Source organism: Salvelinus alpinus, chromosome 8, assembly GCF_045679555.1.
Source record: "Salvelinus alpinus chromosome 8, SLU_Salpinus.1, whole genome shotgun sequence".
Lineage (NCBI taxonomy): Eukaryota > Metazoa > Chordata > Actinopteri > Salmoniformes > Salmonidae > Salvelinus > Salvelinus alpinus.
Genome location: NC_092093.1, coordinates 55,482,872 through 55,509,785, shown reverse-complemented (window position 1 = coordinate 55,509,785; position 26,914 = coordinate 55,482,872). Strand labels below are relative to the sequence as shown.

General features: G+C 45.0%; 1 protein-coding gene across 6 annotated transcripts in view; it reads left to right on the top strand.

Annotated features, from left to right (window-relative positions):
• Positions 1 to 26,914, top strand: part of LOC139583301 (solute carrier family 12 member 7-like) — a 127,550-nt gene that overhangs the window by 45,043 nt on the left and 55,593 nt on the right. For all 6 annotated transcript variants that reach the window (XM_071414212.1, XM_071414210.1, XM_071414215.1 and 3 more), the window contains exons 2-9: positions 11,872 to 11,966; positions 12,398 to 12,535; positions 18,317 to 18,463; positions 24,012 to 24,066; positions 24,277 to 24,407; positions 24,578 to 24,819; positions 25,052 to 25,263; positions 26,380 to 26,547. In XM_071414212.1, coding sequence (XP_071270313.1) covers positions 11,872 to 11,966; positions 12,398 to 12,535; positions 18,317 to 18,463; positions 24,012 to 24,066; positions 24,277 to 24,407; positions 24,578 to 24,819; positions 25,052 to 25,263; positions 26,380 to 26,547 — 1,188 coding nt within the window. The remainder of the gene's footprint in view (positions 1 to 11,871; positions 11,967 to 12,397; positions 12,536 to 18,316; positions 18,464 to 24,011; positions 24,067 to 24,276; positions 24,408 to 24,577; positions 24,820 to 25,051; positions 25,264 to 26,379; positions 26,548 to 26,914) is intronic.

Below are 26,914 nucleotides of genomic sequence, written 5' to 3'. Positions count from 1 at the left end.
GTGGGAATATTTTCTGAAGGCACTGTAAAAGTAAGTTGTGATATATCAGAAATTGTGTACTAAAATAATGATGCTGTTTAGGTTTGTGTACATTTATCTATAGTAGAAGTGAAGGTGGTAGGAGGTTAGTGTGCGTTTTATTTATTATAGTCTTGTTCCGTCTTTCCAAACTTGGTATTTTAAGTGGATTTCTGTACTTGGGATGATTTTTGCTGTCTGTATTGGGCTTGAGTTGTAGTAAGGTGAGCTAAAGGGATTGAATGAAGTACTTTCTGACTCCCACTCTGTTTGTCTCGTACCGTGAGCTGGTCAGGCTGACTAACGTTGGGAGTGCCATGCAGCTTAATGTGCACAGCTGCCACCGAGGGGAGCTTAGTGGTTATAAATACTGTGTGTGACCATTTATTACCATAGAGACTGAGATGCTTGGCTTCCCCATTACGGCACAACTAGCTGATGTGCTGTCACACATACTTTAGGGTTGCAAAATTCCAGGAATTTTCAATAATTCCCTGGTTTTCCTGAAATCCTGGTTGGAGGATTCCCGGTATCAGGAGGGAAGGAGCAGGGAATCCGGAATCTTCCAACCAGGATTTCTGGAAAATGTCACATCCTCTCTGTCTGTCAGGCTATTGTCTTCTCATGCGTGCCTGCTAGAGGTCAGGTTCAGAACTGCCTTCCTCTACCGCGTTACCCTCCCCCTTCAATCACACTCATCTACAGATGTAGAATCTTAATTTGACCAGTTTGTCACAACATGAAAATGATCCTGCAGCAACAGGAAATATTAATTGTTTGTGTGGATTATAATGAGTGAAAACGCCTGTGCGAAAGAGTTGATTCTGATTCTGCTTTGTTGGCATATACACTCAGTACACAAAACATGAAAAACTCTTTCCATGACATAGACTGACCAGGTTTAAGCTATGATCCCTTGTTGATGTCACTTGTTAAATCCACTTCAATCAGTGTAGATGAAGGGGGAGGAGATGGGTTAAAGGAGGATTTTTAAGCCTTGAGACATGGATTGTGTATGTGTGCCATTCCAAAGGGTGAATGGGCAAGACAAAACATTTAAATGCCTTTGAATGGGGTATGGTAGTAGGTGCCAGGCGCACCAGTTTGTCAAGAACTGAAACGATGCTGGGTTTTTCACGCTCAACAGTTTCCTGTGTGTATTAAGAATTGTCCACCACCCAAAGGACATCCAGCCAACTTGACACAACTATGGGAAGCATTGGAGTCAACATGGGCCAGCATCCCTGTGGAACGCTTTCGACACCTTGTAGAGTCCATGCCCCCGACGAATTGAGGCTGATCTGAGGGCAACGCAACTTAATATTAGACAGGTGATTAGGTAGTAGTAGGTCCTAATGTTTGGTGTACCCGGTGTATCTGGACAGGTTTCTCTTTAATCCTCCAATGAGGAGACTACAGTGGCTTCCAGGAAGTAATGTTTTATGAATAGGTGTCTCCTGTTAGAGAGAACTTTGGTTTGATCTAGAACCATTTACCGCAGCAAATGATCTTGTGGATATATTATTTTTCCTGATTGGTCTCTAGAAGAGTCATCTCTGTGGTGGTACTTCCTGTTGGCTCCTCATTGGCTACTCAGAGCCTCCAATTCATAAAAATGTGAGGGTTATTTTTTTGTACAGCATTGCTTCAAACAAACGCACATTACTACACATTTACTATTGGGTAAATTGAGCTTAATTATGGCCTCTTTTTTGTTGTTGTGCTGTTTACAGTAGACTTTGGTGTTACCATTCTTCAGAATAGGTCATTGGTTAGGGTTTAGACATCCTTCAGCAATGGCACAACAGAAAGAGCAACGTGACAATGAGTCAACCCAAGAAACAGCCTGTTATTTCCAGAACCTGGTCCTTCAGGTCTGGCACTCGGATCGTTGTTCCGAAAGAGAATGTGTTCTTAGCAAACCTGGTTGAATAAAGGCAATGCTTCATATTGGGAGTCTGATGCCAAAACTTTTGGTGAAAGTTGTGGGGACTTTAGCTGAATGGCCATGGCAGCCACTGCTATATTGCTGGATGTCATTAGCCAAGTACAACTTCTCTGGTTGGATGGACTGGGATTGTGTGTCTGCCTGTGTGCATCATTGAGAGCATCTTGACTGGCTACTTCACCACTTGGTATGGCAACTGCGTGACATTTGACCGCAAGGCGTTACAAAGGGTAGTGCGTACGACCCAGTACATCACTGGGGCCGAGCTCCCTGCCATCCAGGACCTCTATACCAGGCGATGTCAGAGGAAGAACCACATTTTTTCCCAAAGACTCCAGTCATAGTCTGTTCTCTCTGCTGTCGGCAAGCGGTACCGATGCGTCGAGTCTGGAACCAACATGACCCTGAACAGCTTCTAACCATAAGACTGCTAAGTAGTTCGTCCGGGTAGGAATTGGTTAACTATTTAACTGTATGCATTAACCCTTTTTGCCCTAACTTTTTTGACTCACATACGCTGCTGGTACTGTTTATTATCTATCCTGTTGCCTAGTCACTTTGTCCTTACCTATACTGTGCATTTGGGAAGTATTCAAACTTTTTCCACATTTTGTTATGTTACAGATAAAGTCTTCTTCCTCTCATCAAACTACACACAATACCCCAAAATGACAAAGCAAAAAAAGTTTTTTTTATTTTTTACTCTGTACTTTGTTGAAGAAACTTTGGCAGTGATTACATCCTCGAGTCTTCTTGGGTATGACGCTACAAGCTTGGCACAGGTTTCTCCGATCCTCTCAAGCACTGTCAGGTGGGATGGGGAGCGACGCTGCACAGCTGTTTTCAGGACTCTCCAGAGATTTCCGATCAGGTTCAAGTCCGGGCTCTGGCTGGGCCACTCAAGGACATTCAGAGACTTGTTCCACAGCCAAACCAGCGTTGTTTTGGCTGTGTGCTTAGGGTCGTTGTCCTGTTGGAACATGAACCTTCGCCCCAGTCTGAGGTCCTGAGCGCTCTGGACCAGGTTTTCATCAAGGATCTCTCTATATTTTGCTCTGTTCATCTTTCTCTCGTTCCTGACTAGTCTCCCAGTCCCTGCCTCTGAAAAGTATCCCCACAGAATGATGCTGCCACCACCATGCTTCACAATAGGGATGGTGCCTGGTGTCCTCCAGACGTGATGCTTGGCATTCAGGCTAAAGAGATCAATCTTGGTTTCATCAGACCAGAGAATATTTTATCTCATGGTCTGAGAGTCTTTAGGTGCCTTTTGGCAAACTCTAGGTGGTCTGTCATGTGACTTTTACTGAGGAGTGGCTTCCGTCTGGCTACTTTACCATACAGGCCTTTTTGGTGGATTGCTGCAGAGATAGTTGTCCTTCAGGAAGATTCTCCAATCTCCACAGAGGAACTCTGGAGCTCTGTCAGAGTGACCATCGAGTTCTTGGTCACCTCCCTGACCAAGGCCCTTCTCCCCTGATTGCTCAGTTTGGCAGAGCGGACAGCTATAGGAAGAGTCTTGGTGGTTCCAAACTTCTTCGATTTAAGAATGATGGAGGCCACTGTGTTCTTGGGGACCTTCAATGCTGCAGAAATGTTTTAGTACCATTCCCCAGATCTGTGCCTCGACACAATTCTGTCTCAGAGCTCTACGGACAATTCCTTCGACCTCATGTCTTGGTTTTTGAGCTAACTGTGGGACCTTATATAGACAGGTGTGTGCCTTTCCAAATCGTGTCCAATCAATTGAATATACCACAGCTGGACTCCAATCAAGTTGCAGAAACATCTCATGGATGATCAATGGAAACAGGATGCACCTGAGCTCAATTTCGAGTCTCATAGCAAAGGATCAGAATAATTCTGTAAATCAGCCATTTCTGTTTTTTATTTTGAATACATTTTTTAAAATTCTAAAAACCTGTTTTCGCTTTGTCATTATGGAGAATTGTGTGCAGATTTATTCTAACAAAAATGTAGTTTAACTCATTTTAGAATAAGGCTGTAACGTAGCAAAATATGGAAAAGGGGAAGTGGTCTGACTACTTTCTGAATGCACTGTATGTACAGTACCAGTCAAAAAATTGGACACCTACTCATTCCAGGGTTTTTCTTTATTTTACTATTTTCTACATTGTAGAATAATAGTGAAGACATCAAAACTATGAAATAACACATGGAATTTTGTAGTAACAAAAAAATATTATATTTGAGGTTCTTCAACGTAGCCACGCTTTGCACACCGTTGGCATTCTCACAACCAGCTTCGTGAGGTAGTCACCTGGAATGCTTTTCAATTAAAAGGTGTGCCTTGTTAAAAGTTAATTTGTGTAATTTCTTTCCTTAATGCTTTTGAGCCAATCAGTTGTGTTGTGACCAGGTAGGGTTGGTATACAGAAGATAGCCCTATTTGGTAAAGTCCATATTGTGACAAGAACAGCTCAAATAAGCAAATAGAAACAACAGGCCATCCTTACTTTAAGACATGAAGGTCAGTCAATCTGGAAAATTTCATCAATTTTGAAAGTTTCTTCAAGTGCAGTCGCAAAAACCATCAAGCACTATGATGGAACTGTCTCTCATGAGGACCGCCACAGGAAAGGAATACCCAGAGTTACCTCTGCTGCAGAGGATAAGTTCATTAGAGTTTACCAGCCTCAGAAATTGCAGCCCAAATACATGCTTCACAGAGTTCAAGTAGCAGACACATCTCAACATCAACTGTTCAGAGGACACTGCATGAATCAGGCCTTCATGGTTGAATTTCTGCAAAGAAACCACAACTAAAGGACACCAATAAGAAGAAGAGACTTGCTTGGGCATAGAAACACGAGCAATGGACATTTAGACCGGTGGAAATCTGTCCTTTGGTCTGACTCCAATTTTTTTATATTTTTGGTTCCAACCGCCGTGTCTTTTTTGAGACGCAGAGTATGTGAACGGATTATCTCTGCATGTGTGGTTCGCACCGTGAAGCATGGAGGATGAGTTGTGATGGTGTGGGGGTGCTTTGCTGGTGACACTGTGATTTATTTACAATTCAAGGCACACTTAACCAGCATGGCTACCACAGTATTCTGCAGCGATACGCCATTCCATCAGGTTTGCGCTCAGTGGGACTATCATTTTGTTTTTCAACAGGACAATGACCCAACACACCTCCAGGCTGTGTAAGGGCTATTTGGACTAAGAAGGAGAGTGATGGAATGCTGCGTCAGATGACCTGGCCTCCACAATCCCCCGACCTCAACCCATTGAGATGGTTTGGGATGAGTCGGACCGCAGAGTGAAGGAAAAGCAGCCAACAAGGGGTCAGCATATGTGGAAACTCCTTCAAGACTGGAAAAGCAAGATGAAGCTGGTTGAGAGAATCCCAAGAGTGGGTCCCTAGTTTTGATGTCTTCACTATTATTCTACAATGTAGAACATGGTAAAAATAAACATCCTGGAATGAGTAGGTGTGTCCACACTTATGACTGGTAGTTACCTCGTACCCCTGCATACACTGATATGTGTATGTGTCCAAGTTATCGTTACTCATTGTGTATTTATTCTATGTGTTATTTGTAATTTCTATATTATTTCTCATTATTTTTCTCTCTGTATTGTTGGGAAGGGCCGGTAAGTTAGCATTTCACTGTTTACACCTGTTGTTTACAAAGCATGTGACAAATAACAAATGATTTTAATTAAATTAAACTGTATCAATTCACCTTTGACTTTAAAGCACTGTTGCCTTACTGGGGAATATGTTCCATTGTTGCTGCCTAATGATTTGGGTGAAGTTGTGTTGGTTAATTTTGTCGACAGTGGTTTGCTGTAGCCTGATACTAATGGTTATCCCATGGTTTTTGAGGGGCTGTTTAGAATGGAAGTTTAGGTAAGGGAGCATTGGTTGTACGCCTGCGTCCACAGCATCAGTAAGATGTCTGCTTCACTAATGAGAGTTTTGACTGGGATAGGCCTAACTGTTGGGTCTTTCTCAGTCACACACACACACACACACACACACACACACACACACACACACACACACACACACACACACACACACAGAGAGCTCTATGTCAGAATCTCACATTACTATAAGGAAGATACTCAACCATTTAACCGCCTACGGCTTGGTTAGCTTGTTTAGTACATGGCGATTCTCTGTGGTTGTTTTGACCTTTATACTATGACGTAGAGAAGCATCAATGAAACTATACAGTCGGAGACCAAGAGACCACACTGAAAATGGCACCTCGTGGTTCCCGTATCTTCTATCAGAGCTGACCTCGGTCAGTGTGAACGTTTGTTGCGCACAGATTTAGGGAAGAATAACAAGAATTTGGGTATTCTTCTTGAGCAGCCGGGCCGAGGCAAAACAAGATAGGGTTTAGCGACACGCAACGTCGCCGCAGAGAATAACAACTGTCAGCCCAATCAGCAGCAGACTCTTTCCCGACTCGCACCCCTTCAGAACGGTGTGTGTTTTTGTCTCTCTCGTGCTCTCTCTGGCCTTCTCACCCACTCTGAGGCTCACCCACCCACCCTCTCTCTCTCTCTCCGGCTAGTTATCTAATGTGAAGAGGTCCATTGTCTGGCCTGGAGTAGCTGCCTACCTTGAAAAGGGATGAAAAGGTACCTATGACGGCAGCAATGACGCGCCCACATGTCTGTAAACTAGGTCACCATCTTGGCCGTGGTAGGCTAGCCAATATGAAACTGGACCATGTCTCCAGAGACTTTTCTCGTAGTGCTCCTTCGACGTCCCTCTCCCCTCTCCCTTCCTCCTTCACACATGTACACACACACTCAGGCATGTTGCAATGCACACTCTCACATTCGTTCACTGACAAATACACGCGCATACACACCCACACACTTTTAATTTATTGTCAAGGCTAGACACACTAACCTCCTTCCCCTTTTCACTCCCTCCAACATTGACCCCGTCCCTCCTATACTTCTGATAAGATGCTTACTATCAGACCCATAGAGAATACCATGCTAACGAATGTTCAATCTCATTGTCATCTGAGTGATGCTCCTGTGGTCTTTTCAGCTCCCTGCACAACAACATGTCTCTGGTTGGCACATGGATCCATCCTGTGAGTGACAGAGATCAGTGTGAATTTCTTTGGCAAGGTGAGGAGGTGTTGATGCTCATTTGGTGGACTTTGGATCTCTTCACCTGCTGTGTTGTCGGTTGTGTTGTCGGATGATAGGGCATGATCCAGGGATTCTGCAGCTTCATTGGCATAGATCGCAGCTACAGTACATATATGGCTCTGGGAAACCTGAGAATTGGATTGTTGACCTAAAACTTTGAAGGTGTTCTTTTAATATGGATTGACTTGAAAAAGACATATGTAATTGTCTCTCAGCAATAGGTCAATGCAATTTTGTACTTTCACTTTCCATAAGTTGTAGGATTACCTGCTCTTGGTGACATAAATAGTTGCTATGGTCTCCAGATGAAAAGGAATCCAGACCAATGAATTTTGTTGGATCGTCCTTACACTGTGTTCCACTTACACACATGGTAATGCTGCAATGACTTAAGCACCACACTAAGACTAGACCCAGCACACAGGAATTAAACCTTGGTTCAAAGGGGATTTGATGACGTTGGGATTTAGCATCATTAAAGCCAACGGTTACCTGTAGTGTGTACTGTGTGTCAGAGCGAGAGTGCGACGTGGAGTTGCTGCCCCTTGCCTCGCCACATATTTACTCACATTCCCTATATTTATGTTATCCCTTCCCCCCCACACACATTATCAATTTATTCACCGTAAGCTCTCTTCTCTTTGCTCTGCGTATAACACAAGGACATTCTGAATCTCTCTGCGATTACCACAGGGCTTAGGCTGCAAGCCTTTTATTCCCAGCAGCAGGATCAAGCAGCAAAGGTCACACAGATGAAAGTACACAGCAGTCAAAGGTCACACAGATGAAAGTACACAGCAGTCAAAGGTCACACTCCACCAGGTCCATTTGAATGAATTTGGCTGACTCATATAATCACTTCAATGGGTGTGGAAAGGAGACGCTCTGGCTACCGGGTGTGTTGAAACAGGAGACGTTCTGGCTACCGGGTGTGTTGAGACAGGAGACGTTCTGGCTACCGGGTGTGGAAAGGAGACGCTCTGGCTACCGGGTGTGGAAAGGAGACGCTCTGGCTACCGGGTGTGGAAAGGAGACGTTCTGGCTACCGGGTGTATTGAAACGGGAGACGTTCTGGCTACCGGGTGTGTTGAAACGGCAGACGTTCTGGCTACCGGGTGTATTGAAACGGGAGACGTTCTGGCTACCGGGTGTATTGAAACGGGAGACGTTCTGGCTACCGGGTGTATTGAAACAGGAGACGTTCTGCGCAACGGTCATGAAGAAATTTGGACCATTCCTCTTTACAAAACTGTTTCAGTTCATATTCTTGGGATGTCTGGTGTGAACCGCTCTCTTGAGGTCATGCCACAGCATCTCAATTGTTTTGAGGTCAGGACTGACTGGGTCACTCCAGAAGATGTATTTTCTTCTGTTGAAGCCATTTTGTTGTTTTTTACTTCTGTGTTTTGGGTTGTTGTCCTCTTGCATCACCTAACTTCTGTTGAGCTTCAATTGGCGGACAGGTAGCCTTACAATCTCCTGCAAAATGTATTGATAAACTTGGGAATTCATTTTTCCGTCGATGATAGCAAGCTGTCCAGGCCCTGAGGTAGAAAAGCAGCTCCAAACCATGACGCTCCCTCCACCATACTTTACAGTTGGGATGAGGTTTTGATGTTGGTGTGCTGTGCCTTTTTTTTCCTCCACACATAGTGTTGTGTGCTCCTTCCAAGCAACTCAACCTTAGTTTCATCTGTCCACAAAGTATTTTTCCAGTAGCGCTGTGGAACATCCAGATGCTTTTTTGCGAACTTCAGACATGCAGCAATGTTTTTTTTTGCACAGCAGGGGCTTCTTCCGTGGTGTCCCATGAACATTCCTGTTTAGTGTTTTACGTATCGTAGACTCGTCAACAGAGATGTTGGCAACCGTGCTGACCTTTCACCATTTATATACAATTTGTCTTACTGATAAACTGACTAATGAACATCAAGGCTTTTAGAGATACTTTTCCCTTTCCAGCTTTATGCAAGTCAGCAATTCTTAATCTTGGGTCTTCTGAGATCTCTTTTGCTCGAGGCATGGTTCACATCAGGCAATGCTTCTTGTGAATAGAAAACTCAAATTTTGTGAGTTTTTTTTTTATATAGGGCAGGACAGCTCTAACCAACATCTCCAATCTCGTCTCAATGATTGTACTCCAGGGTAGCTGACTCCTGACTCCAATCATTAGCCTAGGGGCTTCACATACTTTTTCCAACCTACACTGTGAATGTTTAAATGATGTATTCAATATAGACAAAATAAATACAATAATTTGTGTGTTATTAGTTTAAGCAGACTGTGTTTGCCTGTTGTTGTGACTTAAATGAAGATCAGATCTAATTTTATGACCAATTTATGCTGAAATTCAGACAAAGGTTCACATACTTATTTCTTTACACTGTATTTATTAAAGTCCTTTTTACATCAGCCGATATCACAAAGGCAGATGTAGAAGCACAGTGGCTAGGAAAAACTCTTTAGAAAGGAACCTAGGAAGAAACCTAGAGAGGAACCAGGCTCTGAGGGGTGAGATTATAACAGTACATGGCCAAGATGTTCAAACGTTCATAGATGACCAGCAGGGTCAAGTAATAATAATCACAGTGGTTGTCGAGGTGCACCCTCGACAGGTCAGTACCTCAGGAGTAAATGTCAGTTGGCATTTCATAGTCGAGCATTCAGAGTTAGAGACAGCAGGTGCGGGAGAGAGTCGAAAACAGCAGGCCCGGGACAAGGTAGTATGTCCGGTGAACATGTCAGGGTTCCATAGCTGCAGGCAGAACAGTTGAAACTGGAGAAGCAGCACAACCAGGTGGACTGGGGACAGCAAGGAGTCATCAGGTCAGGTAGTCCTGAGGCATGGTCCTAGGGCTCAGGTTCTCCGGGAGGGAGGGACCATACTTAAATTGACACAGGACACCAGATAAGACAGGAGAAATACTCCAGATATAACAGACTGACCCTAGCCCCCTGACACATAAACTATTGCAGCATAAATACTGGAGGCTTTATAGAATCATAAGCTTGAGTCATTTGCTACAGTTGCCTCTCGTTTTCTTTGATTGTTATAAAAAGTTGGCTTTAAGGCCGGTGTCGTGGCAATTTCCTGTATTACCAAATGAGGATAGTTACAAACCACACACCAGTCAGAGTTATACTTAAACTTCATCTTTAATAATATGAGCTTTACAATAGCCCTTTGACTCTCAGATCAATTCAGTATCTATAATGAATTATGAGAGTCCCTACAGTAGAATACAAAGATCTTTTATAGCCAAGATACACCCCTCTCAACTTACATAATGAACCACAGATCTTAGGAACAGTTCACAAAGAAATACTTTTACTTGAGAGAGGAGTATCCCATAGCCAGATAGCATTCGCTATAAATTATCGTTCAGTTTGGTCTCTAAGACGAGGTTCTAATCTCGTTCCTGGTACTTCATAGTACAAAAACACCAACTCATCCAATGGCATAACTCAATTGTCAACTCTAGAAACACCCATCTCAAGTAAACCCCCTCTTGACCCCACTCCTGGACAAGCTCACTGAGGGGAGTGACTTGCGCACAGACATTGTGGAGCCAAGTAATTGGTCCCACCTTAATCATGCCATCCCTTCACATGGTTTAACAGAAACATTCACATATGAAGACAATGTTCCATCCTGTCCTCTTCCCATTCTGATATTCTGCATAGCACCAGAGACATGTAAAAGACAAGCCTGACCTCTCCCCTCTCTGGGCCCCAAATGACTGAGCCCCAGCTTAGAAACAAGTGCAACTGCCAACACTATAGTCCAAGTATCTCACATAAGCATATTATGTAAATAAAACATCTTATTTATCTATGTTACCCAACTAATTCTGATTCATCCGCCACACCGGGTTGGCGTTTTTAACACAGACCAAATCAACTCCATTCCCCTTGTTTTGTTTAGTCTTCATTCTCTGTCTTGGTCTGTAGTTTTCTCTCTGTTGATACAATCGGCTAGCCAGACTGACGCTAACACTAAAACACAGCAGGTTTGAAATGAGAGACTGCAGTAGCTCAGTAGGAATAATCTCCACTTTCCAGCACCACTGCCCTCTGTAGCGGTGGCAGTTATAGTATTTGATTGACATTCTCTTTTTCTTGTTTTATTAAGCATTAGTCAAGGCTAGTCTATTTATAACCTGCGACCCAATGTAATCAATGGACATGACATACGAGATGTTTTTGAGCCATATCAAACCGTGAGGGGGATGTGTGTTTTACTCCGTTGCAAGCTGTGATAGCTGGATCAATGAACTATTACCACTAGAGTATAGACATCCATCACCGTGATGGCCCTTCATGTCCCAGTATAGAACAACTCTGGGGATGACCTGAAACTCACTGAAGGGACAGTTGGAGTCGTTGAGTTGTCTTCTAAACAAACTGGTTGGTTTTAGCTTTTGACATATTTTCTTCTGATTAAGGTTCACCTCTGGTTAACGGCCTGTTAATCTTTTCAATTACATTTTGATTTTTTATTTTACCTTTTATTTAACTAGGCAAGTCAGTTAAGAACAAATTCTTATTTTCAATGACGGCCTAGGAACAGTGGGTTAAGTGGGTTGTTCAGGGGCAGAACGACAGATTTTTTATACCTTGTCAGCTCGGGGATTCGATCTTGCAACCGTTAATCTACTCTGTCATCCATTTACTTCCATCAGCCGAACAGTCACTTCAATGACTGCAATGGACGCTTGTTTTCTCTCAAACTGTCTCTTCTGCTTCCACAGGCGATGGCATGCCAAAGGAAAGCAGTCCGTTCATTAACAACACAGACCACGACAAAGGGAATCTATATGATGGGAAGAACATGGCCCTCTTCGAGGTAACTGTCAACATCCAATAACGTTATCTGTGGTGTATTTAATGACCTTTGGCATAGGCGTTTGACTATAAGGCTGTTGATTTCAATGATAAACGTGAAGACAGGGGCTTTCCCTCTTTTATACTTTTCAAAGGCACTGTCTAATGCCATTTGGCTGCCCTAACCTCTCTGTGTTAGCGATCCCTTATACCGAATCCTATGAATCATGGGAATTATGGACTGTGAAATCCATATCTACTTCTCTACTATAATTCACTTCAGCAAAACTATTCCAATCTACTTTGATTTGTGTACAATGTCTAAATTCCTCTTGATGGTTTCACCCACCACTCCGGTTATCAGGTTATTTCTCTGACGTGTAGAGAGCATGCCAAGATGTTTTATGATACTTTTTGTGTTATGTTGTTTTTTTTTTGTGTTTTTTTTCACAGGAAGAGATGGACAGCAACCCCATGGTGTCCTCGCTGCTCAATAAGTTGGCCAACTACACCAACCTCACCCAGGGGGTCAAAGAGCACGAGGAGGCAGACGATGACGAGGGGCCAGCCAGGAGTAAGAAACCAGTCAAGGTGAGCCTGTTGTCTCCACAGTGTGTGGACAATAAAGTTTTTCAATTCCAGATACACTTTTAGTGACACAAGCCACTTCTAAGCACAACAGACTCCTACTGTCTGATATTGGTGATAATGTCAAGGCAAATGTAATCCTCTCAACGTGTGGGAGTTCTCAAGTATGGAAGAAACGGCTTTGCTTAGACTGTAGGACATCTCATTGTTTCCAGGTTATAAAATGTCTTCACTTGGTTAGTGTATCCCATCATACATATTTACTGTTGATTAATGGTGCCTTTTTTTTTTTTTAAGTTCTGAATAAATAATTCCAGAACAGGGTCTTTGACCAGAGAAAACATTCAGTGTGTAGCACGAAGGACATGTAAACATGCTCACTTTGTTTGTCTGCATGAGCTACAGTGTGATTGATCATTGTTGGCTTTATAATTTTTATGCTTCAAACAAGCCACTACACGGTCCCCTAAAGCCACCACCACGCCCTCCCCTAAAGCCTCCACCACACCCTCCCCTAAAGCCTCCACCACCACACCCTCCCCTAAAGCCTCCACCACCACACCCTCCCCTAAAGCCTCCACCACACCCTCCCCTAAAGCCTCCACCACCACACCCTCCCCTAAAGCCTCCACCACCACACCCTCCCCTAAAGCCTCCACCACCACACCCTCCCCTAAAGCCTCCACCACCACACCCTCCCCTAAAGCCTCCACCACCACACCCTCCCCTAAAGCCTCCACCACCACACCCTCCCCTAAAGCCTCCACCACCACACCCTCCCCTAAAGCCTCCACCACCACACCCTCCCCTAAAGCCTCCACCACCACACCCTCCCCTAAAGCCTCCACCACCACACCCTCCCCTAAAGCCTCCACCACCACGCCCTCCCCTAAAGCCTCCACCACCACGCCCTCCCCTAAAGCCTCCACCACCACGCCCTCCCCTAAAGCCTCCACCACCACGCCCTCCCCTAAAGCCTCCACCACCACGCCCTCCCCTAAAGCCTCCACCACCACGCCTTCCCCTAAAGCCTCCACCACCACGCCCTCCCCTAAAGCCTCCACCACCACGCCCTCCCCTAAAGCCTCCACCACCACGCCCTCCCCTAAAGCCTCCACCACCACGCCCTCCCCTAAAGCCTCCACCACCACGCCCTCCCCTAAAGCCTCCACCACCACGCCCTCCCCTAAAGCCTCCACCACCACCACGCCCTCCCCTAAAGCCTCCACCACCACCACGCCCTCCCCTAAAGCCTCCACCACCACCACGCCCTCCCCTAAAGCCTCCACCACCACCACGCCCTCCCCTAAAGCCTCCACCACCACCACGCCCTCCCCTAAAGCCTCCACCACCACCACGCCCTCCCCTAAAGCCTCCACCACCACCACGCCCTCCCCTAAAGCCTCCACCACCACCACGCCCTCCCCTAAAGCCTCCACCACCACCACGCCCTCCCCTAAAGCCTCCACCACCACCACGCCCTCCCCTAAAGCCTCCACCACCACCACGCCCTCCCCTAAAGCCTCCACCACCACCACGCCCTCCCCTAAAGCCTCCACCACCACCACGCCCTCCCCTAAAGCCTCCACCACCACCACGCCCTCCCCTAAAGCCTCCACCACCACCACGCCCTCCCCTAAAGCCTCCACCACCACCACGCCCTCCCCTAAAGCCTCCACCACCACCACGCCCTCCCCTAAAGCCTCCACCACCACCACGCCCTCCCCTAAAGCCTCCACCACAGCAAGAAGTGAATGCAGGTCTGTGTCTGAAATGTATCTGTATTCGTACCCCACCAGAGTTCTACATGGGAGAGGGTGCCAGGTCTGGGTGTTGTGCAATATGCCAAGCAGAGTACCTCTTCTTGAGACAGTGTGATAGTTGAAGGGGCCTGTGTGGTCCTTGGGATGAAAGCATAATTGATAATCATTCAAGCAATCTTTTTTTCCTACTGGGCTGAATTTATTTGCTGTTCAGTTGCTTTATCTGATGCTGTTAATCAGGTGCTGTCCTTTTTTAAGAACAGAAGGCCTCATTCTCTTACATGTGTCTGACATACAACCCAGTCCTTTATACCTCTGTTCCTACAGTTCCAGCCTGGAGAAACCTTTTATTAAGATGTTGTTGTCCTACCCCAGTTTTGTTGCTTAAAATCCAAAGGAAATACCCACAGTCCAAACATTGTTCTCCAAGTGGTGCGTCAATTCCACTGTGACCACAAACCCTTTCCCATGCCAGTTGCCCCATCACATTTTCTGCACGGAGACCGGATGGGCAACTCCAATTGGTCTCAGAGTGCTAAGGATGGCTCAAAGGGGGAAAAGTTGACACCTCTTTCCTGTCCTCCCCTCTCAGACCACGATCAGTGGGACTTTCCTTTGGGTTTAGATTGACAGATGGTCAGAAAGGTAGCTACCACTTTGGACAAATAGGGGATGGTACTCTATTGGGCCAATTTTAACAATTGTGGTGCCCCCTTTTTTGAGCTGTTGTGAAACTTCCCTTTTGATGGAATGTACCTGTGAGGGTGATGCCTGTGATCAAATGTCTTGAAAGTTCCATCACGGTACAGGGTGGGCCTGTTTGCTGCACTGTACATTTGTTGGAATATCTGTGGTGGATTTAGGATGCCTTTCACTTCAGATTTAATTTTTAAAGTCCATTTTCCAGCACTCTGAAATGTTAGTTACTTTGTGGTTAAAGTACAAACTGTCAGCTTTAATTTGAGGGTATTTCCATCCATGTCAGGTGAACCATTTAAAAATTGCAGCACTTGTTGTACATAGTCCCCCCCATTTTAGGGGACCAAATGTATTGGGACAAATTCACTTATGTGTATTAAAGTAGTAAAAAGTTAAGTAGTTGGTCCCATATCCATATGACGCAATGACTAACTACGTCAAGCGTGTGTCTCTACAATTTTGTTGGATGCACTTGCTGTTTGTTTTGGTTGTGTTGCCGATTTATTTTTGTGCCCAATAGAATTGAATTGTGTATATAATGTATTGAGTCACTTTTATTGTAAATAAGAATAGAACGTGTAAGAATAGAATGTGAGAAAGTTACAGATGCACAAATATCATACCCCCAAGACATGCTAACCTCTCACCATTACAATAACAGGGGAGGTTAGCATGTTATATCATACCACCAAGACATGCTAACCTCTCACCATTACAATAACAGGGGAGGTTAGCATTTTATATCATACCCCCAAGACATGCTAACCTCTCACCATTACAATAACTGGGGAGGTTAGCATTTTATATCATACCCCCAAGACATGCTAACCTCTCACCATTACAATAACAGGGGAGGTTAGCATTTTATATCATACCCCCAAGACATGCTAACCTCTCACCATTACAATAACAGGGGAGGTTAGCATTTTTGTGTGGGTATGATATTTGTGCGTCTAACTTTCTCACTCATCATTATTCATGATTCATTCAGGACTATCCGTAACCGTGGTAGCATCCACATTTAATGGACAAAACACACAATGCCCCAATACATACCCTTCTTTGCAGCACTTTACCATATCACCGGGCAGTACTAAAGATTATATAAAACTAGAGCCCGCAGGACTTGTTTTGTCGACTGTGGGCCTAAAAAGGCTGGGACATCTCTTTATCACAGTCAGACCTCTCCCCATCTTTCCAACAATTGAATCAATACCATGACGATTTACAGTCTAAGTTGACACCAAGAAGTTTAGTCTCCTCAACTTTCTCAACAGCCACATAATTCATTACCAGATTCAGCTGAGGTCAAGAATGATTCATACCAAATACAATGCTTTTTAGTTCTAGATATGTTCAGGACTAGTTTATTACTAGCCACTCATTCCAAAACTGACTGCAACTTTGTTTAGGGTTACAAAAATAGAATTAGCTGTGGTTACTGGCGTATAATGTTGAGAATTAGCAGCGTACATAGACACACACACAGGCTTTGTTTAAAGCTTGTGGTAGATCATTAGTTAAAAAATAGAGAGCCGTAAACGGCCAAGAGAGGGACCGACAGTATTGGGACAAAGAGAGAGAGCTGTCTTGCAGAATACCACACTTTATGCTTTACATTAAAGTAGCTTGCATTAAAGAAAACTCTGTTCTATTAGACAGTTCTGAATTCACGATATGGCAGAGGTTGAAAAGCCACGACACATACGTTTTGCCAAAAACACACTATGTCCAATAATATCAAAGGTTGCACTGAAAGCTAACAGTACAGCTCCCACTATCTTATTATTATACATTTCTTTCAGCCAATCATCAGTCATTTGTGTCATGGCATTACATGTTGAGTGCCCTCCTCTAAAAGCATGCTGAAAGCCTGTTAATGGTTCATGAAAAGAACCCTGTGTTCAAGCTATAATGACTAATGAATCCCTTTTTTGTAAAAGCGTATCCTTGTGTTAAAAAATATCCTTGTGTATTTTGTTCTAATAGGCAGTGGGTGGGGTGTTGGCTAGCCCAGCATCCTGAGCAATGTGATTATTTAGGTGGTACACCATGGTGGTGGATGGGATTACCAACATACAGGGCATTCGGAAAGTATTCAGACCTATTCACTTTTTCCACATTTTGTTATTTTATTCTAAAATGGATTAGGTTAAAAAAAATCCTCATCAAGCTACACACAATATTCCATAATAACAAAGCGCAAACAGGTTTTTTGAAATGTTAGCAAATTTATTACAAATAAAAGTATTTACTCTGTGACTCGAAATTGAGCTCAGGTTCATCCTTAAGATGTTTCTACAACTTGATTGGAGTCCAACTGTGGTAAATTCAATTGATTGGACATGATTTGGAAAGGCACACACCTGTCTATATAAGGTCCCACTGTTGACAGTGCATGTCAGAGCAAAAACCAAGCTGTGAGGTCGAAGGAGACAGGATTGTGGAAGGGAACTAAAACATTTCTGCAGCATTGAAGGTCCCCAAGAACACAGTGGCCTCCATTCTTAAATGGAAGAAGTTTGGAGACTAGTCAGGATCGAGGGAAAGATGAACGCATCAAAGTACAGAGTGATTGTTGATGAAAACCTTCCAACAGGACAATGACCCCAAGCACACAGCCAAGACAACGCAGGAGTGGCTTCAGGACAAGTCTCTGAATGTCCTTGAGTGGCCCAGCCAGAGCCTGGACTTGAACCCGATCAAACATCTCTGGAGAGACCTGAATACAGCTGTGCTGCAACACTCCTCTTCCAACCTGACAGAGTTTTAGAGGATCTTTAGAGAAGAATGGGAGAAACTCGCCAAATACAGGTGTGCCAAGCTTGTAGCGTCAAACCCAAGAAGACTCGATGCTGTAATCACTGCCAGAGGTTCTTCAACAAAGTACTGAGTAAAGGGTCTGAATACTTATGTAAATGTCATATTTCCAAAAACAAATTATATACATTTCCCAAAATAATTTTTTCCCCAATTTCCCAAAATTGTGTAGATTGATGAAGGGGGGAAAAAACTATTTAATCAATTTTAGAATAAGGCTGTAACATAGCAAAATATGGGTCTGAATACTTTCCAAATGCACTGTATAATGTGTCATGACACATTAAATGTAATCTGTTATAATTTACAAATAAGAATTTGTTATTAACTGACTTGCCTAGATAAATAAAGGTAAAAATAAATAAATAAATAATTTCTGGTTGACCCTTGAAACACAATCACGTCCTCTGTTAGTTGAATGATTTGATATGTTGGAACTTACTACCTAATGACCCCCTGCCTTCTCTCCCTCTCACTCTCACTCTCCTCTTTCCCTCCACAGAGTCCCGCGTTGGGCACATTAATTGGGGTGTACCTGCCCTGCCTCCAAAACATCCTGGGGGTCATCCTGTTCCTGCGACTCACCTGGATCGTGGGAACCGCCGGCATCATGGAATCCCTTGCCATTGTGGTCATGACCTGCTCCTGTGTAAGGAATATCATATAATATGATTATTGCTATTTGTGTCCCACCACCTGGATTGGTTCCTATGTAGCGTCATTTGAAATGGTGTTTTTAACATTGGATAAAAGTAGAGACTCCGAGCTAGAAAATGGTATATCATACACTTCAGTTGAGGAACAATGGGAAATAAATTCTGCTTTAAAAGTTGATTAACTTCTAACCCCACTTTGGTACACATACTGCGGAGATCTTCTTTGTCTACAACCATTCAGCATCGTTCACACCCTCTTAAGCCTTAACCCCACTCATCTCTTTAAGGATTCACAGTGTAGACTAAACGTGGTGAAGGTAGTAGCAAAATGTAGTAGTAAAAATTCACTTCATCTATTCCTTAGCCTATATCTTGGGCGGCAGGTAGCCAAGTGGTTAGAGCGTTGGGCCAGTAGCCGAAAGGTTGCTAGATCGAATCCCCGAGCTGACAAGGCAGTTCTGCCCCTGAACAAGGCAGTTAACCCACTGTTCCTAGGCCGTCATTGTAAATCAGAATGTGTACTTAACTGACTTACCTAGTTAAATAAATAAAAATATATCTGACTTTGGTGCAGGTCATGTTGTTCTTTACATTACCGTCTCTGGTATCAAATAAAATCAAAGTTTATTTGTCATAGGATACAGGTGTAATCGTTACAGTGAAATGGTTACTTGCATAGAGTCTTGTTTATAGCTAGCTAGTTAAACAATGAACCATAATCCCAACTCTAATGCGACGTTCAAAACACCAGGGATCTCGGAAATCTCTGACTTCCGAGCGTTCAACTCTGGGGGGAAAAAAACGGTCATCCAATTTGGAATTTACACTCGGGAACTCGGTCCTCTTTCTAGAGCTCCAACTTTCTGACCTGAAGATCACTGACATCATGATTTGACCTCGTATTTTTCCAAGTTCCCTTTTTGTTTTGAACGCGGCGATACTACCATGCATGACTCTGCAGGTGGCTAAAGTTAACCTACTAAGTTAATAGGCTAAACTAGCAATAGAAATGGTTTCTTCTTTCTGGGTTCTCTTTTTGGACTCTCCGCATTTGGCAATCATCTCTCTGCTGGGTTTCAGGGGCCAAGCTGAATTTCTTCAGCCTCCTTAGCTTGAAGAGGAGCTGTTGCGCCTTCACAATACTGTTTGTGTGGATGGATAATTTCAGATCGTCAGTGATGTGAACGCCGAGGAACTGTAAGCTTTTCACCTTCTCCACTGCGGTCCCGTCGACGTGGATGAGGGCGTGCTCCCTCTGCTGTTTCCTGAAGTCCACAATCAGCTCCTTCATTTTGTTGACGCTTAGGGTGAGGTTATTATCCTGGCACAACTCCACCAGGGCCCTCACCTCCTCCCTGTAGGCTGTGTCATCATTATTGGTAATCATGCCTGCTATTGTTGTGTCTTCAAACTTGATGATTGAGTTGGAGGCGTGCGTGGCCACGCAGTCATGAGTGAACAGGGAGAGCAGGAGGGGGCTGAGCACGCACCCTTGTGGGGCCCCTGTGTTGAAGATCAGCGTAGTGGAGGTGTTGTTTCCTATCTTCACCGCCTGGGGGTGGCCCGTCAGGAAGTCCAGGACCCAGTTGCACAGGGCTGGGTTTAGACCCAGGGCCTCAAGCTTAATAATGAACTTGGAGGGTAATATGGTGTTGAAGACTGAGCTATAGTCAATGAACAGCATTCCTACATAGGTATTCCTCTTGTCCAGATGGGATAGGGCAGTGTGCAGTGCGATGGCGATTGCATCGTCTGTGGACCTATTGGGGCGGTATGCAAATTGAAGTGGGTCTAGGGTGTCAGGTAAGGTGGAGCTGATATGATCCTTAACTAGCCTCTCAAAGCACTTCATGATGACAGAAGTGAGTGCTATGGGGCGATAGTCATTTAGTTCAGTTACCTTTCCTTTCTTGGGTACAGGAACAATGGTGGACATCTTGAAGAAAGTGGGGACAGCAGACTGGGATAGGGAGAGATTGAATATGTCTGTAAACACTCCAGCCAGCTGGTCTGCGCATGCTCTGAGGATGCGCCTAGGGATGGCATCTGGGCCAGCAGGCTTGCGAGGGTTAACCCATCTTAAATGTTGTCACGGAGAACGAGAGGCCACAGTCCTTGGGTGCGAGCCACGTTGGTGGCACTGTGTTATCCTCAAAGCAAGCAAAGAAGGTGTTTAGCTTGTCCGGGAGCAAGATGTCGGTGTCGGCTGGTTTTCCTTTTGAAATCCTTGATTTCCTTTTGAAATCCTGCAACATACGTCTCGTGTCTGAGTCGTTGCATTGCAACTCCACTTTGTCTCTAAACTGACGTTTTGCCTGTTTCATAGCCTTACTGAGAGCATAACTGCACTGTTTGTATTCGGCCATATTCCCAGTCACCTTGCTGTGGTTAAATGCGGTGGTTTGCACTTTCAGTTTTGCGCATATGCTATCAACTATTTTTGGTTTGGGTAGGTTTTAATAGTCACAGTGGGAACAACATCCCCTATACACTTCCTGATGAACTCAGTCACCTTGTACGTGTATACGTCAATGTTATTCTCAGAGGCAATCAGGAATATATCCCAGTCCGTGTGATCAAAACAATCTTGAAGCATGGATTCCGATTGGTCAGACCAGTGTTGAATAGACCTTAGCATGGGTGCTTCCTGTTTGAGTTTCTGCCTATAGGAAGGGAGGAGCAGAATGGAGTCGTGATCTGATTTGCAGAAGGGAAGGCGGGGGAGGGCCTTGTAGCCATCCCGGAAGGGAGAGTAACAATGGTCGAGAGTTTTTGATGCACGAGTACTACAGGCAATGTGTTGATAGAACTTCGGTAGCGTTTTCCTCAAATTTTCTTTGTTAAAATCCCCAGCTACAATAAATGCGTCCTCAGGATATTTGGTTTCCAGCTTGCACAAAGTCCAGTGTAGTTCCTTGAGGGCCGTCGTGATATCGGCTTGAGGGGAATATACACGGCTGTGGCTATAACCTAAAATAATTATCTTGGGAGGTATTTAATTGTGAGTTATTCTAGGTTGGGTGAACAAAAGGACTTGAATTCCTGTACGTTGTAACAATCACACCATGTGTAGTTAATCATGAAACATACACCTTTCTTCTTCCCGGAGAGTTCTTTATTCAAATCAAATCAAGTTTATTTTATATAGCCCTTCGTACATCAGCTAATATCTCGAAGTGCTGTACAGAAACCCAGCCTAAAACCCCAAACAGCAAGCAATGCAGGTGTAGAAGCACGGTGGCTAGGAAAAACTCCCTAGAAAGGCCAAAACCTAGGAAGAAACCTAGAGAGGAACCAGGCTATGAGGGGTGGCCAGTCCTCTTCTGGCTGTGCCGGGTGGAGATTATAACAGAACATGGCCAAGATGTTCAAATGTTCATAAATGACCAGCATGGTCAAATAATAATCAGGAGTAAATGTCAGTTGGCTTTTCATAGCCGATCATTAAGAGTATCTCTACCGCTCCTGCGGTCTCTATTCCTCTCTGCGCGATGTACTGAGAACCCAGCCAGCTGTATGGACGGGGACAGTATTTCCTGACCATGACGATTTTCAGAGTCAATCATGCTCCAGAAAGTAGTCCATCACATCTTTTTCCCCCTGAGCTTTGTCGATAGCACAACTTCAGGGCAGCAATGTTGAGAGCAGTAGCAAAACCTTTTCAGTTCTTAATGATATCTTAAATAAAAAAGCTGTGGTAGGAAGGATTATCCACACATTATAGACAGAAGCAAGCCACATGGCAGACCAATCCGAACTCTCATCTCTCTGCATGCCCAGCCAATCCATTATCTTAGCCAATCATGGCTAGTGGGAAGGTTCCGTGGCTAAACCAACTAGGCTCATAATTTAACAATTGTATTCGTATTTACAGATGGATTACAAGTTTGTTATTAAGGCACATGAAAGTTCACATATTCCAGAAGGCATTTCTGGGGGGGGGGAAACAAACAAAAATAAAATAAAAATGCCTCTCCTGTGAAGTAGTGCCGTATGCCTAGTTTATAAAACAGGTCACATTTATCCAGAGCGACTTGCAGTCATGCATGCATACATTTTACATACGGGTGGTCTCGGGAATCGAACCCACTATCCTGGCGTTGCAAGCACCATGAGCTACCAACTGATCTACAGCGGACCACTACCCATCCAGAGTCTGAAGACCATGATCGGTCAATGGCCTACACGCACTGCACGCCCGCCGTGGGCCTACACACACTGCACGCCCGCCGTGGGCCTACACACACTGCACGCCCGCCGTGGGCCTACACACACTGCACGCCCGCCGTGGGCCTACACACACTGCACGCCCGCCGTGGGCCTACACACACTGCACGCCCGCCGTGGGCCTACACACACTGCACGCCCGCCGTGGGCCTACACACACTGCACGTCCGCCGTGGCCCTCTACGACGCCCACTGCACGTCCGCCGTGGCCCTCTACGACGCCCACCGTGGCCCTCTACGACGCCCACCGTGGCCCTCTACGACGCCCACCGTGGCCCTCTACGACGCCCACCGTGGCCCTCTACGACGCCCACCGTGGCCCTCTACGACGCCCACCGTGGCCCTCTACGACGCCCACCGTGGCCCTCTACGACGCCCACCGTGGCCCTCCATGACTACAGATGTCTGTCCCTTTGAACTCTATGGACCAAATGTTGACTGTGATACTAATTCAAAACCTCCCATTATGCAACATAAAAAAAATCGTATCAAAGTTTGATTTGTCGCGTACACAGATTAGCAGAGACATTTGAAATGCCTGTGTTTTTAGCTAGAAGGCCAGCAGCCTGAAATCGCCTCTTCGCTTTCGACGTTGAGACTGGTGTTTTGCGGGTACTATTTAATGAAGCTGCCAGTTGAGGACTCCTGGGCCAATACCCTCTGTCTTAACAGATGGGTAGTGTGTTCTTATAGCAGTGTGCCATGCAATGGGGATGATCTGTGTGGACAATTAAGTTCCCCTCTTTGTAACAATCAGAAAATAGTGTCTCTGGATTATCCTTGAGGAGCTTCTTTTTGTATTTGTTCCATGCAGTGATATTTTTGTGTATATAAGGGGTACTGTACTCTGATGACCTCTGCACAGGGGGAAGCCATGGAGGCCTTTGCATTTGGGTGGGGGAGGCTGTGATGCTCTGCTCCCGTTGTTGGGCTGAACGGCTTTCACACCTATCACTTCACACCTCAGTGCAAATTGAAGTTGCAGCCGGGACATCTGTCCTATCCTAGCAAGCTTGGTAGCTTAGTAGCCTTAACTTAGCATCAAGTATTTATATATAACTCTATTTAACTTTTTGGCTTCAGACGGAACATTGCCCTATTTCAGGGAAAAGGGGCTCATATCAATTACCCAGCTGCCTGCGATTGTGTTCCTAAAGATTTATAAGCCACAGTTGAGTCGTTTAGCCACTAAATATGGGATAAGCTCCCCCCTGATTATTTTTCTTTTGGATTCCATGCATTTTAGATTCACAAGTATTGCCCCTGCTTAACGTAATCTAAAATGTTGGGATTTTTTCTCTCTCTTCTTCACAGACAATGCTGACAGCCATATCAATGAGTGCCATCGCTACGAATGGTGTAGTTCCAGGTAGGTTCACTGTGGATAATGGTACATTTCTACTAAATAGAATTGGGCTGACATTTCCTTCAAGAATTTTAACTGAGAATTAAGATGAAAATCGTTTAGCGATTTGGGTTCCAGCACCAGAGGGAACAATATGTACCACTACACCTCAGTGAGTTTTCTCCACGGCTGTGGTTGTGACTGGCTCTGTCCCCCGTTGTTGTTGGTCTGTAGCTGGAGGCTCCTACTACATGATCTCAAGGTCGCTGGGGCCAGAGTTCGGCGGGGCCGTGGGGCTCTGCTTCTACCTGGGGACCACCTTCGCTGGCTCCATGTACATCCTCGGTACTATAGAGATTCTGTTAGTGAGTATCCTTTGCAAAGATACTGTTGTTTTTACTACTACCTCATCTGTAGACATTAATACATGAACGGATAACAACACCTGATGAGGCTGTTATCTGAACATTTCATAACGCTGTACCCTACTGAACTGTACGTCTCTGATGACCCCCCCCCCCCCGTCTCCTCCCAGACCTACATTGTGCCTAGTGCGGCCATCTTCAAGGCAGAGAAGAAGGAGAATGAGCCAGAGGCACTGCTCAACAACATGCGGGTGTACGGCACCTGCTGCCTCATCCTCATGTCCCTGGTGGTGTTCGTAGGGGTCAAGTACGTCAACAAGCTGGCCCTGGTCTTCCTGGCCTGTGTCATCCTCTCCATTCTGGCTATCTACGCCGGAGTCATCAAGACCGCCTTCGACCCGCCAGACTTCCCGTGAGTCTAGTCTGAACTCACGGCCTTGTTGAAAAATACAACCAGAAACCACTAGAAGCGAACACCCTCACACACACACACACACACACACACACACACACACACACACACACAAATGACTCTTGGTCTTACCTCTGATCAGGAAGACCAGGGCCAGAACATCAAAAACAGTTTTTGTTTGTTTGTGAGATTTATATTAAAAAAAATGTTTCGTTCTATATCCTCCTCCCAGTATTTGCCTGTTGGGGAACCGCACGTTGCAGAACCACAACTTTGACCAGTGTTTGAAGACGATGGAGGTGGACAACGTGACGGTCACCACCAAGCTGTGGTCCCTGTTCTGTGACTCTCCAGACCTCAATGCCACCTGCAACGAATACTTCACTCTCAACAACGTCACTGTGATCCAGGGAATCCCTGGCCTGACCAGCGGGGTCATCAGAGGTGAGAGACCCCCCCCCCCCCCCCCACCCACAATTTTTGTTGTGATTTAAATTATACATCAAACTTTAATTGTGGGGTGAATGTTCCCATGATGTAAAGTCTGCCCTCACTGCTAAAGCAATGCTCTTTCCCCTCAGTCCTGACACCCTATCTTAATGGAAACCAGGATTACGATCATTAGTTTTTATTAGTAGTAGAGCATAACGCTGTGTCAGTTCCTCTCAGACTACTTACTATATTACCCTTGAAGCTCTTATGAGAATTAGATTAGGAAGATTCCGTGTGGCTCAGTTGGTAGAGCATGGCACTTACTACGCCAGGGTTGTGGGTTCGATTCCCACGGGGAACAAATATGAACAATGTATGCAGTCAATACTGGAAGTGGCCCTGGATAAGAGTGTGTGCTAAATGAGTAAAATGTCAAACGAAGATGTACAGGCAATGTGATCGTGACATCCAATAGAGAGTGATGTTTTTCCCTTGCTGGGAATACTGACACCAAGGATGAGCCCCTCTCTGTCTGCGTTTGGTTATCTGCTTTACACTATTGAGATGGACCCCTATAAAGAAGAATGCATCGGGTCCATCTCGATGGTGTTAAAAAGTAGTGGAGACCGGGGGAAGTTTTCGGTACCATGCTCCGTGTCTAGTTTATTTACTGATAGGATCTGTTTTTATTAAATCCTATGATGGAGGGGAACTGTCTTCAATTCAATCAGCATAGTATCATCGACATCCATCCTAGATTTTAGGCTGAGATGCAGGGATACCACGGCCGTCAGAACAATTGACATACTATTGTGTTATCATAACATATTCAAGACATTCCCGAACTCTGACGTTGATGTCCACTCCCCGATCATCACTTCCAAATTGCTCAAATTCCTTAAGTTATGGAATCAGGCGTGTGGAGGCAGGTGATTTGACGAGTCCCACATGTACTCTGTGTTCTTCCTTCAGAGGATAGTGACGAGTGATTGTCCTCCCTCCCTTCCTCTCTCTCTTTTCTCCCTTCTCCTCTCACTCCCTGTCTCGTAACCACCCCTACGCTCCCTCTTCCAATCCCTCCACTTCATCCTCACCCTTCACCCCCCCCCCCTCCCCCACCTTCCACAGACAACATCTGGGGGGACTACGGTCCTAACGGCATGTTGGTAGAGAATAAGCACCAGGTGTCGGCGCCGGCTGCAGACACCTCCCAGGATATATACATGCCCTACGTGGCCAATGACATCACCACCTTCTTCACCCTGCTGGTGGGCATCTACTTCCCCTCCGTCACAGGTATGTTCACGTGGACATCTACTTGTATAAACAGGAGGAAAGGGAAGTGCTGCTAAGGTACACAATAACATGTACGTGTTGGTGAGAGTCTCAGCTTACAATAATGTATCTTTGTAGATAAGAAACATTAGAATTTTTTTTGACATGTATTTATTTATGGCAATAAACGGTATCCACATATACTTCCATAAAAACATTTCAACTGGCACCTGGGGACCTTCAGACGAGTCTTGTGAGACCTGTGGGCGTCCTAGAGAAAAACAACATGTACGTGTTTGCGAGAGTCTCACCTTTCCACAGAGGGGTTATGTTAGTGTTTAGGCCAAACTGTTCAGACGCTACAGACAGAAGATGATCATCTGTACTT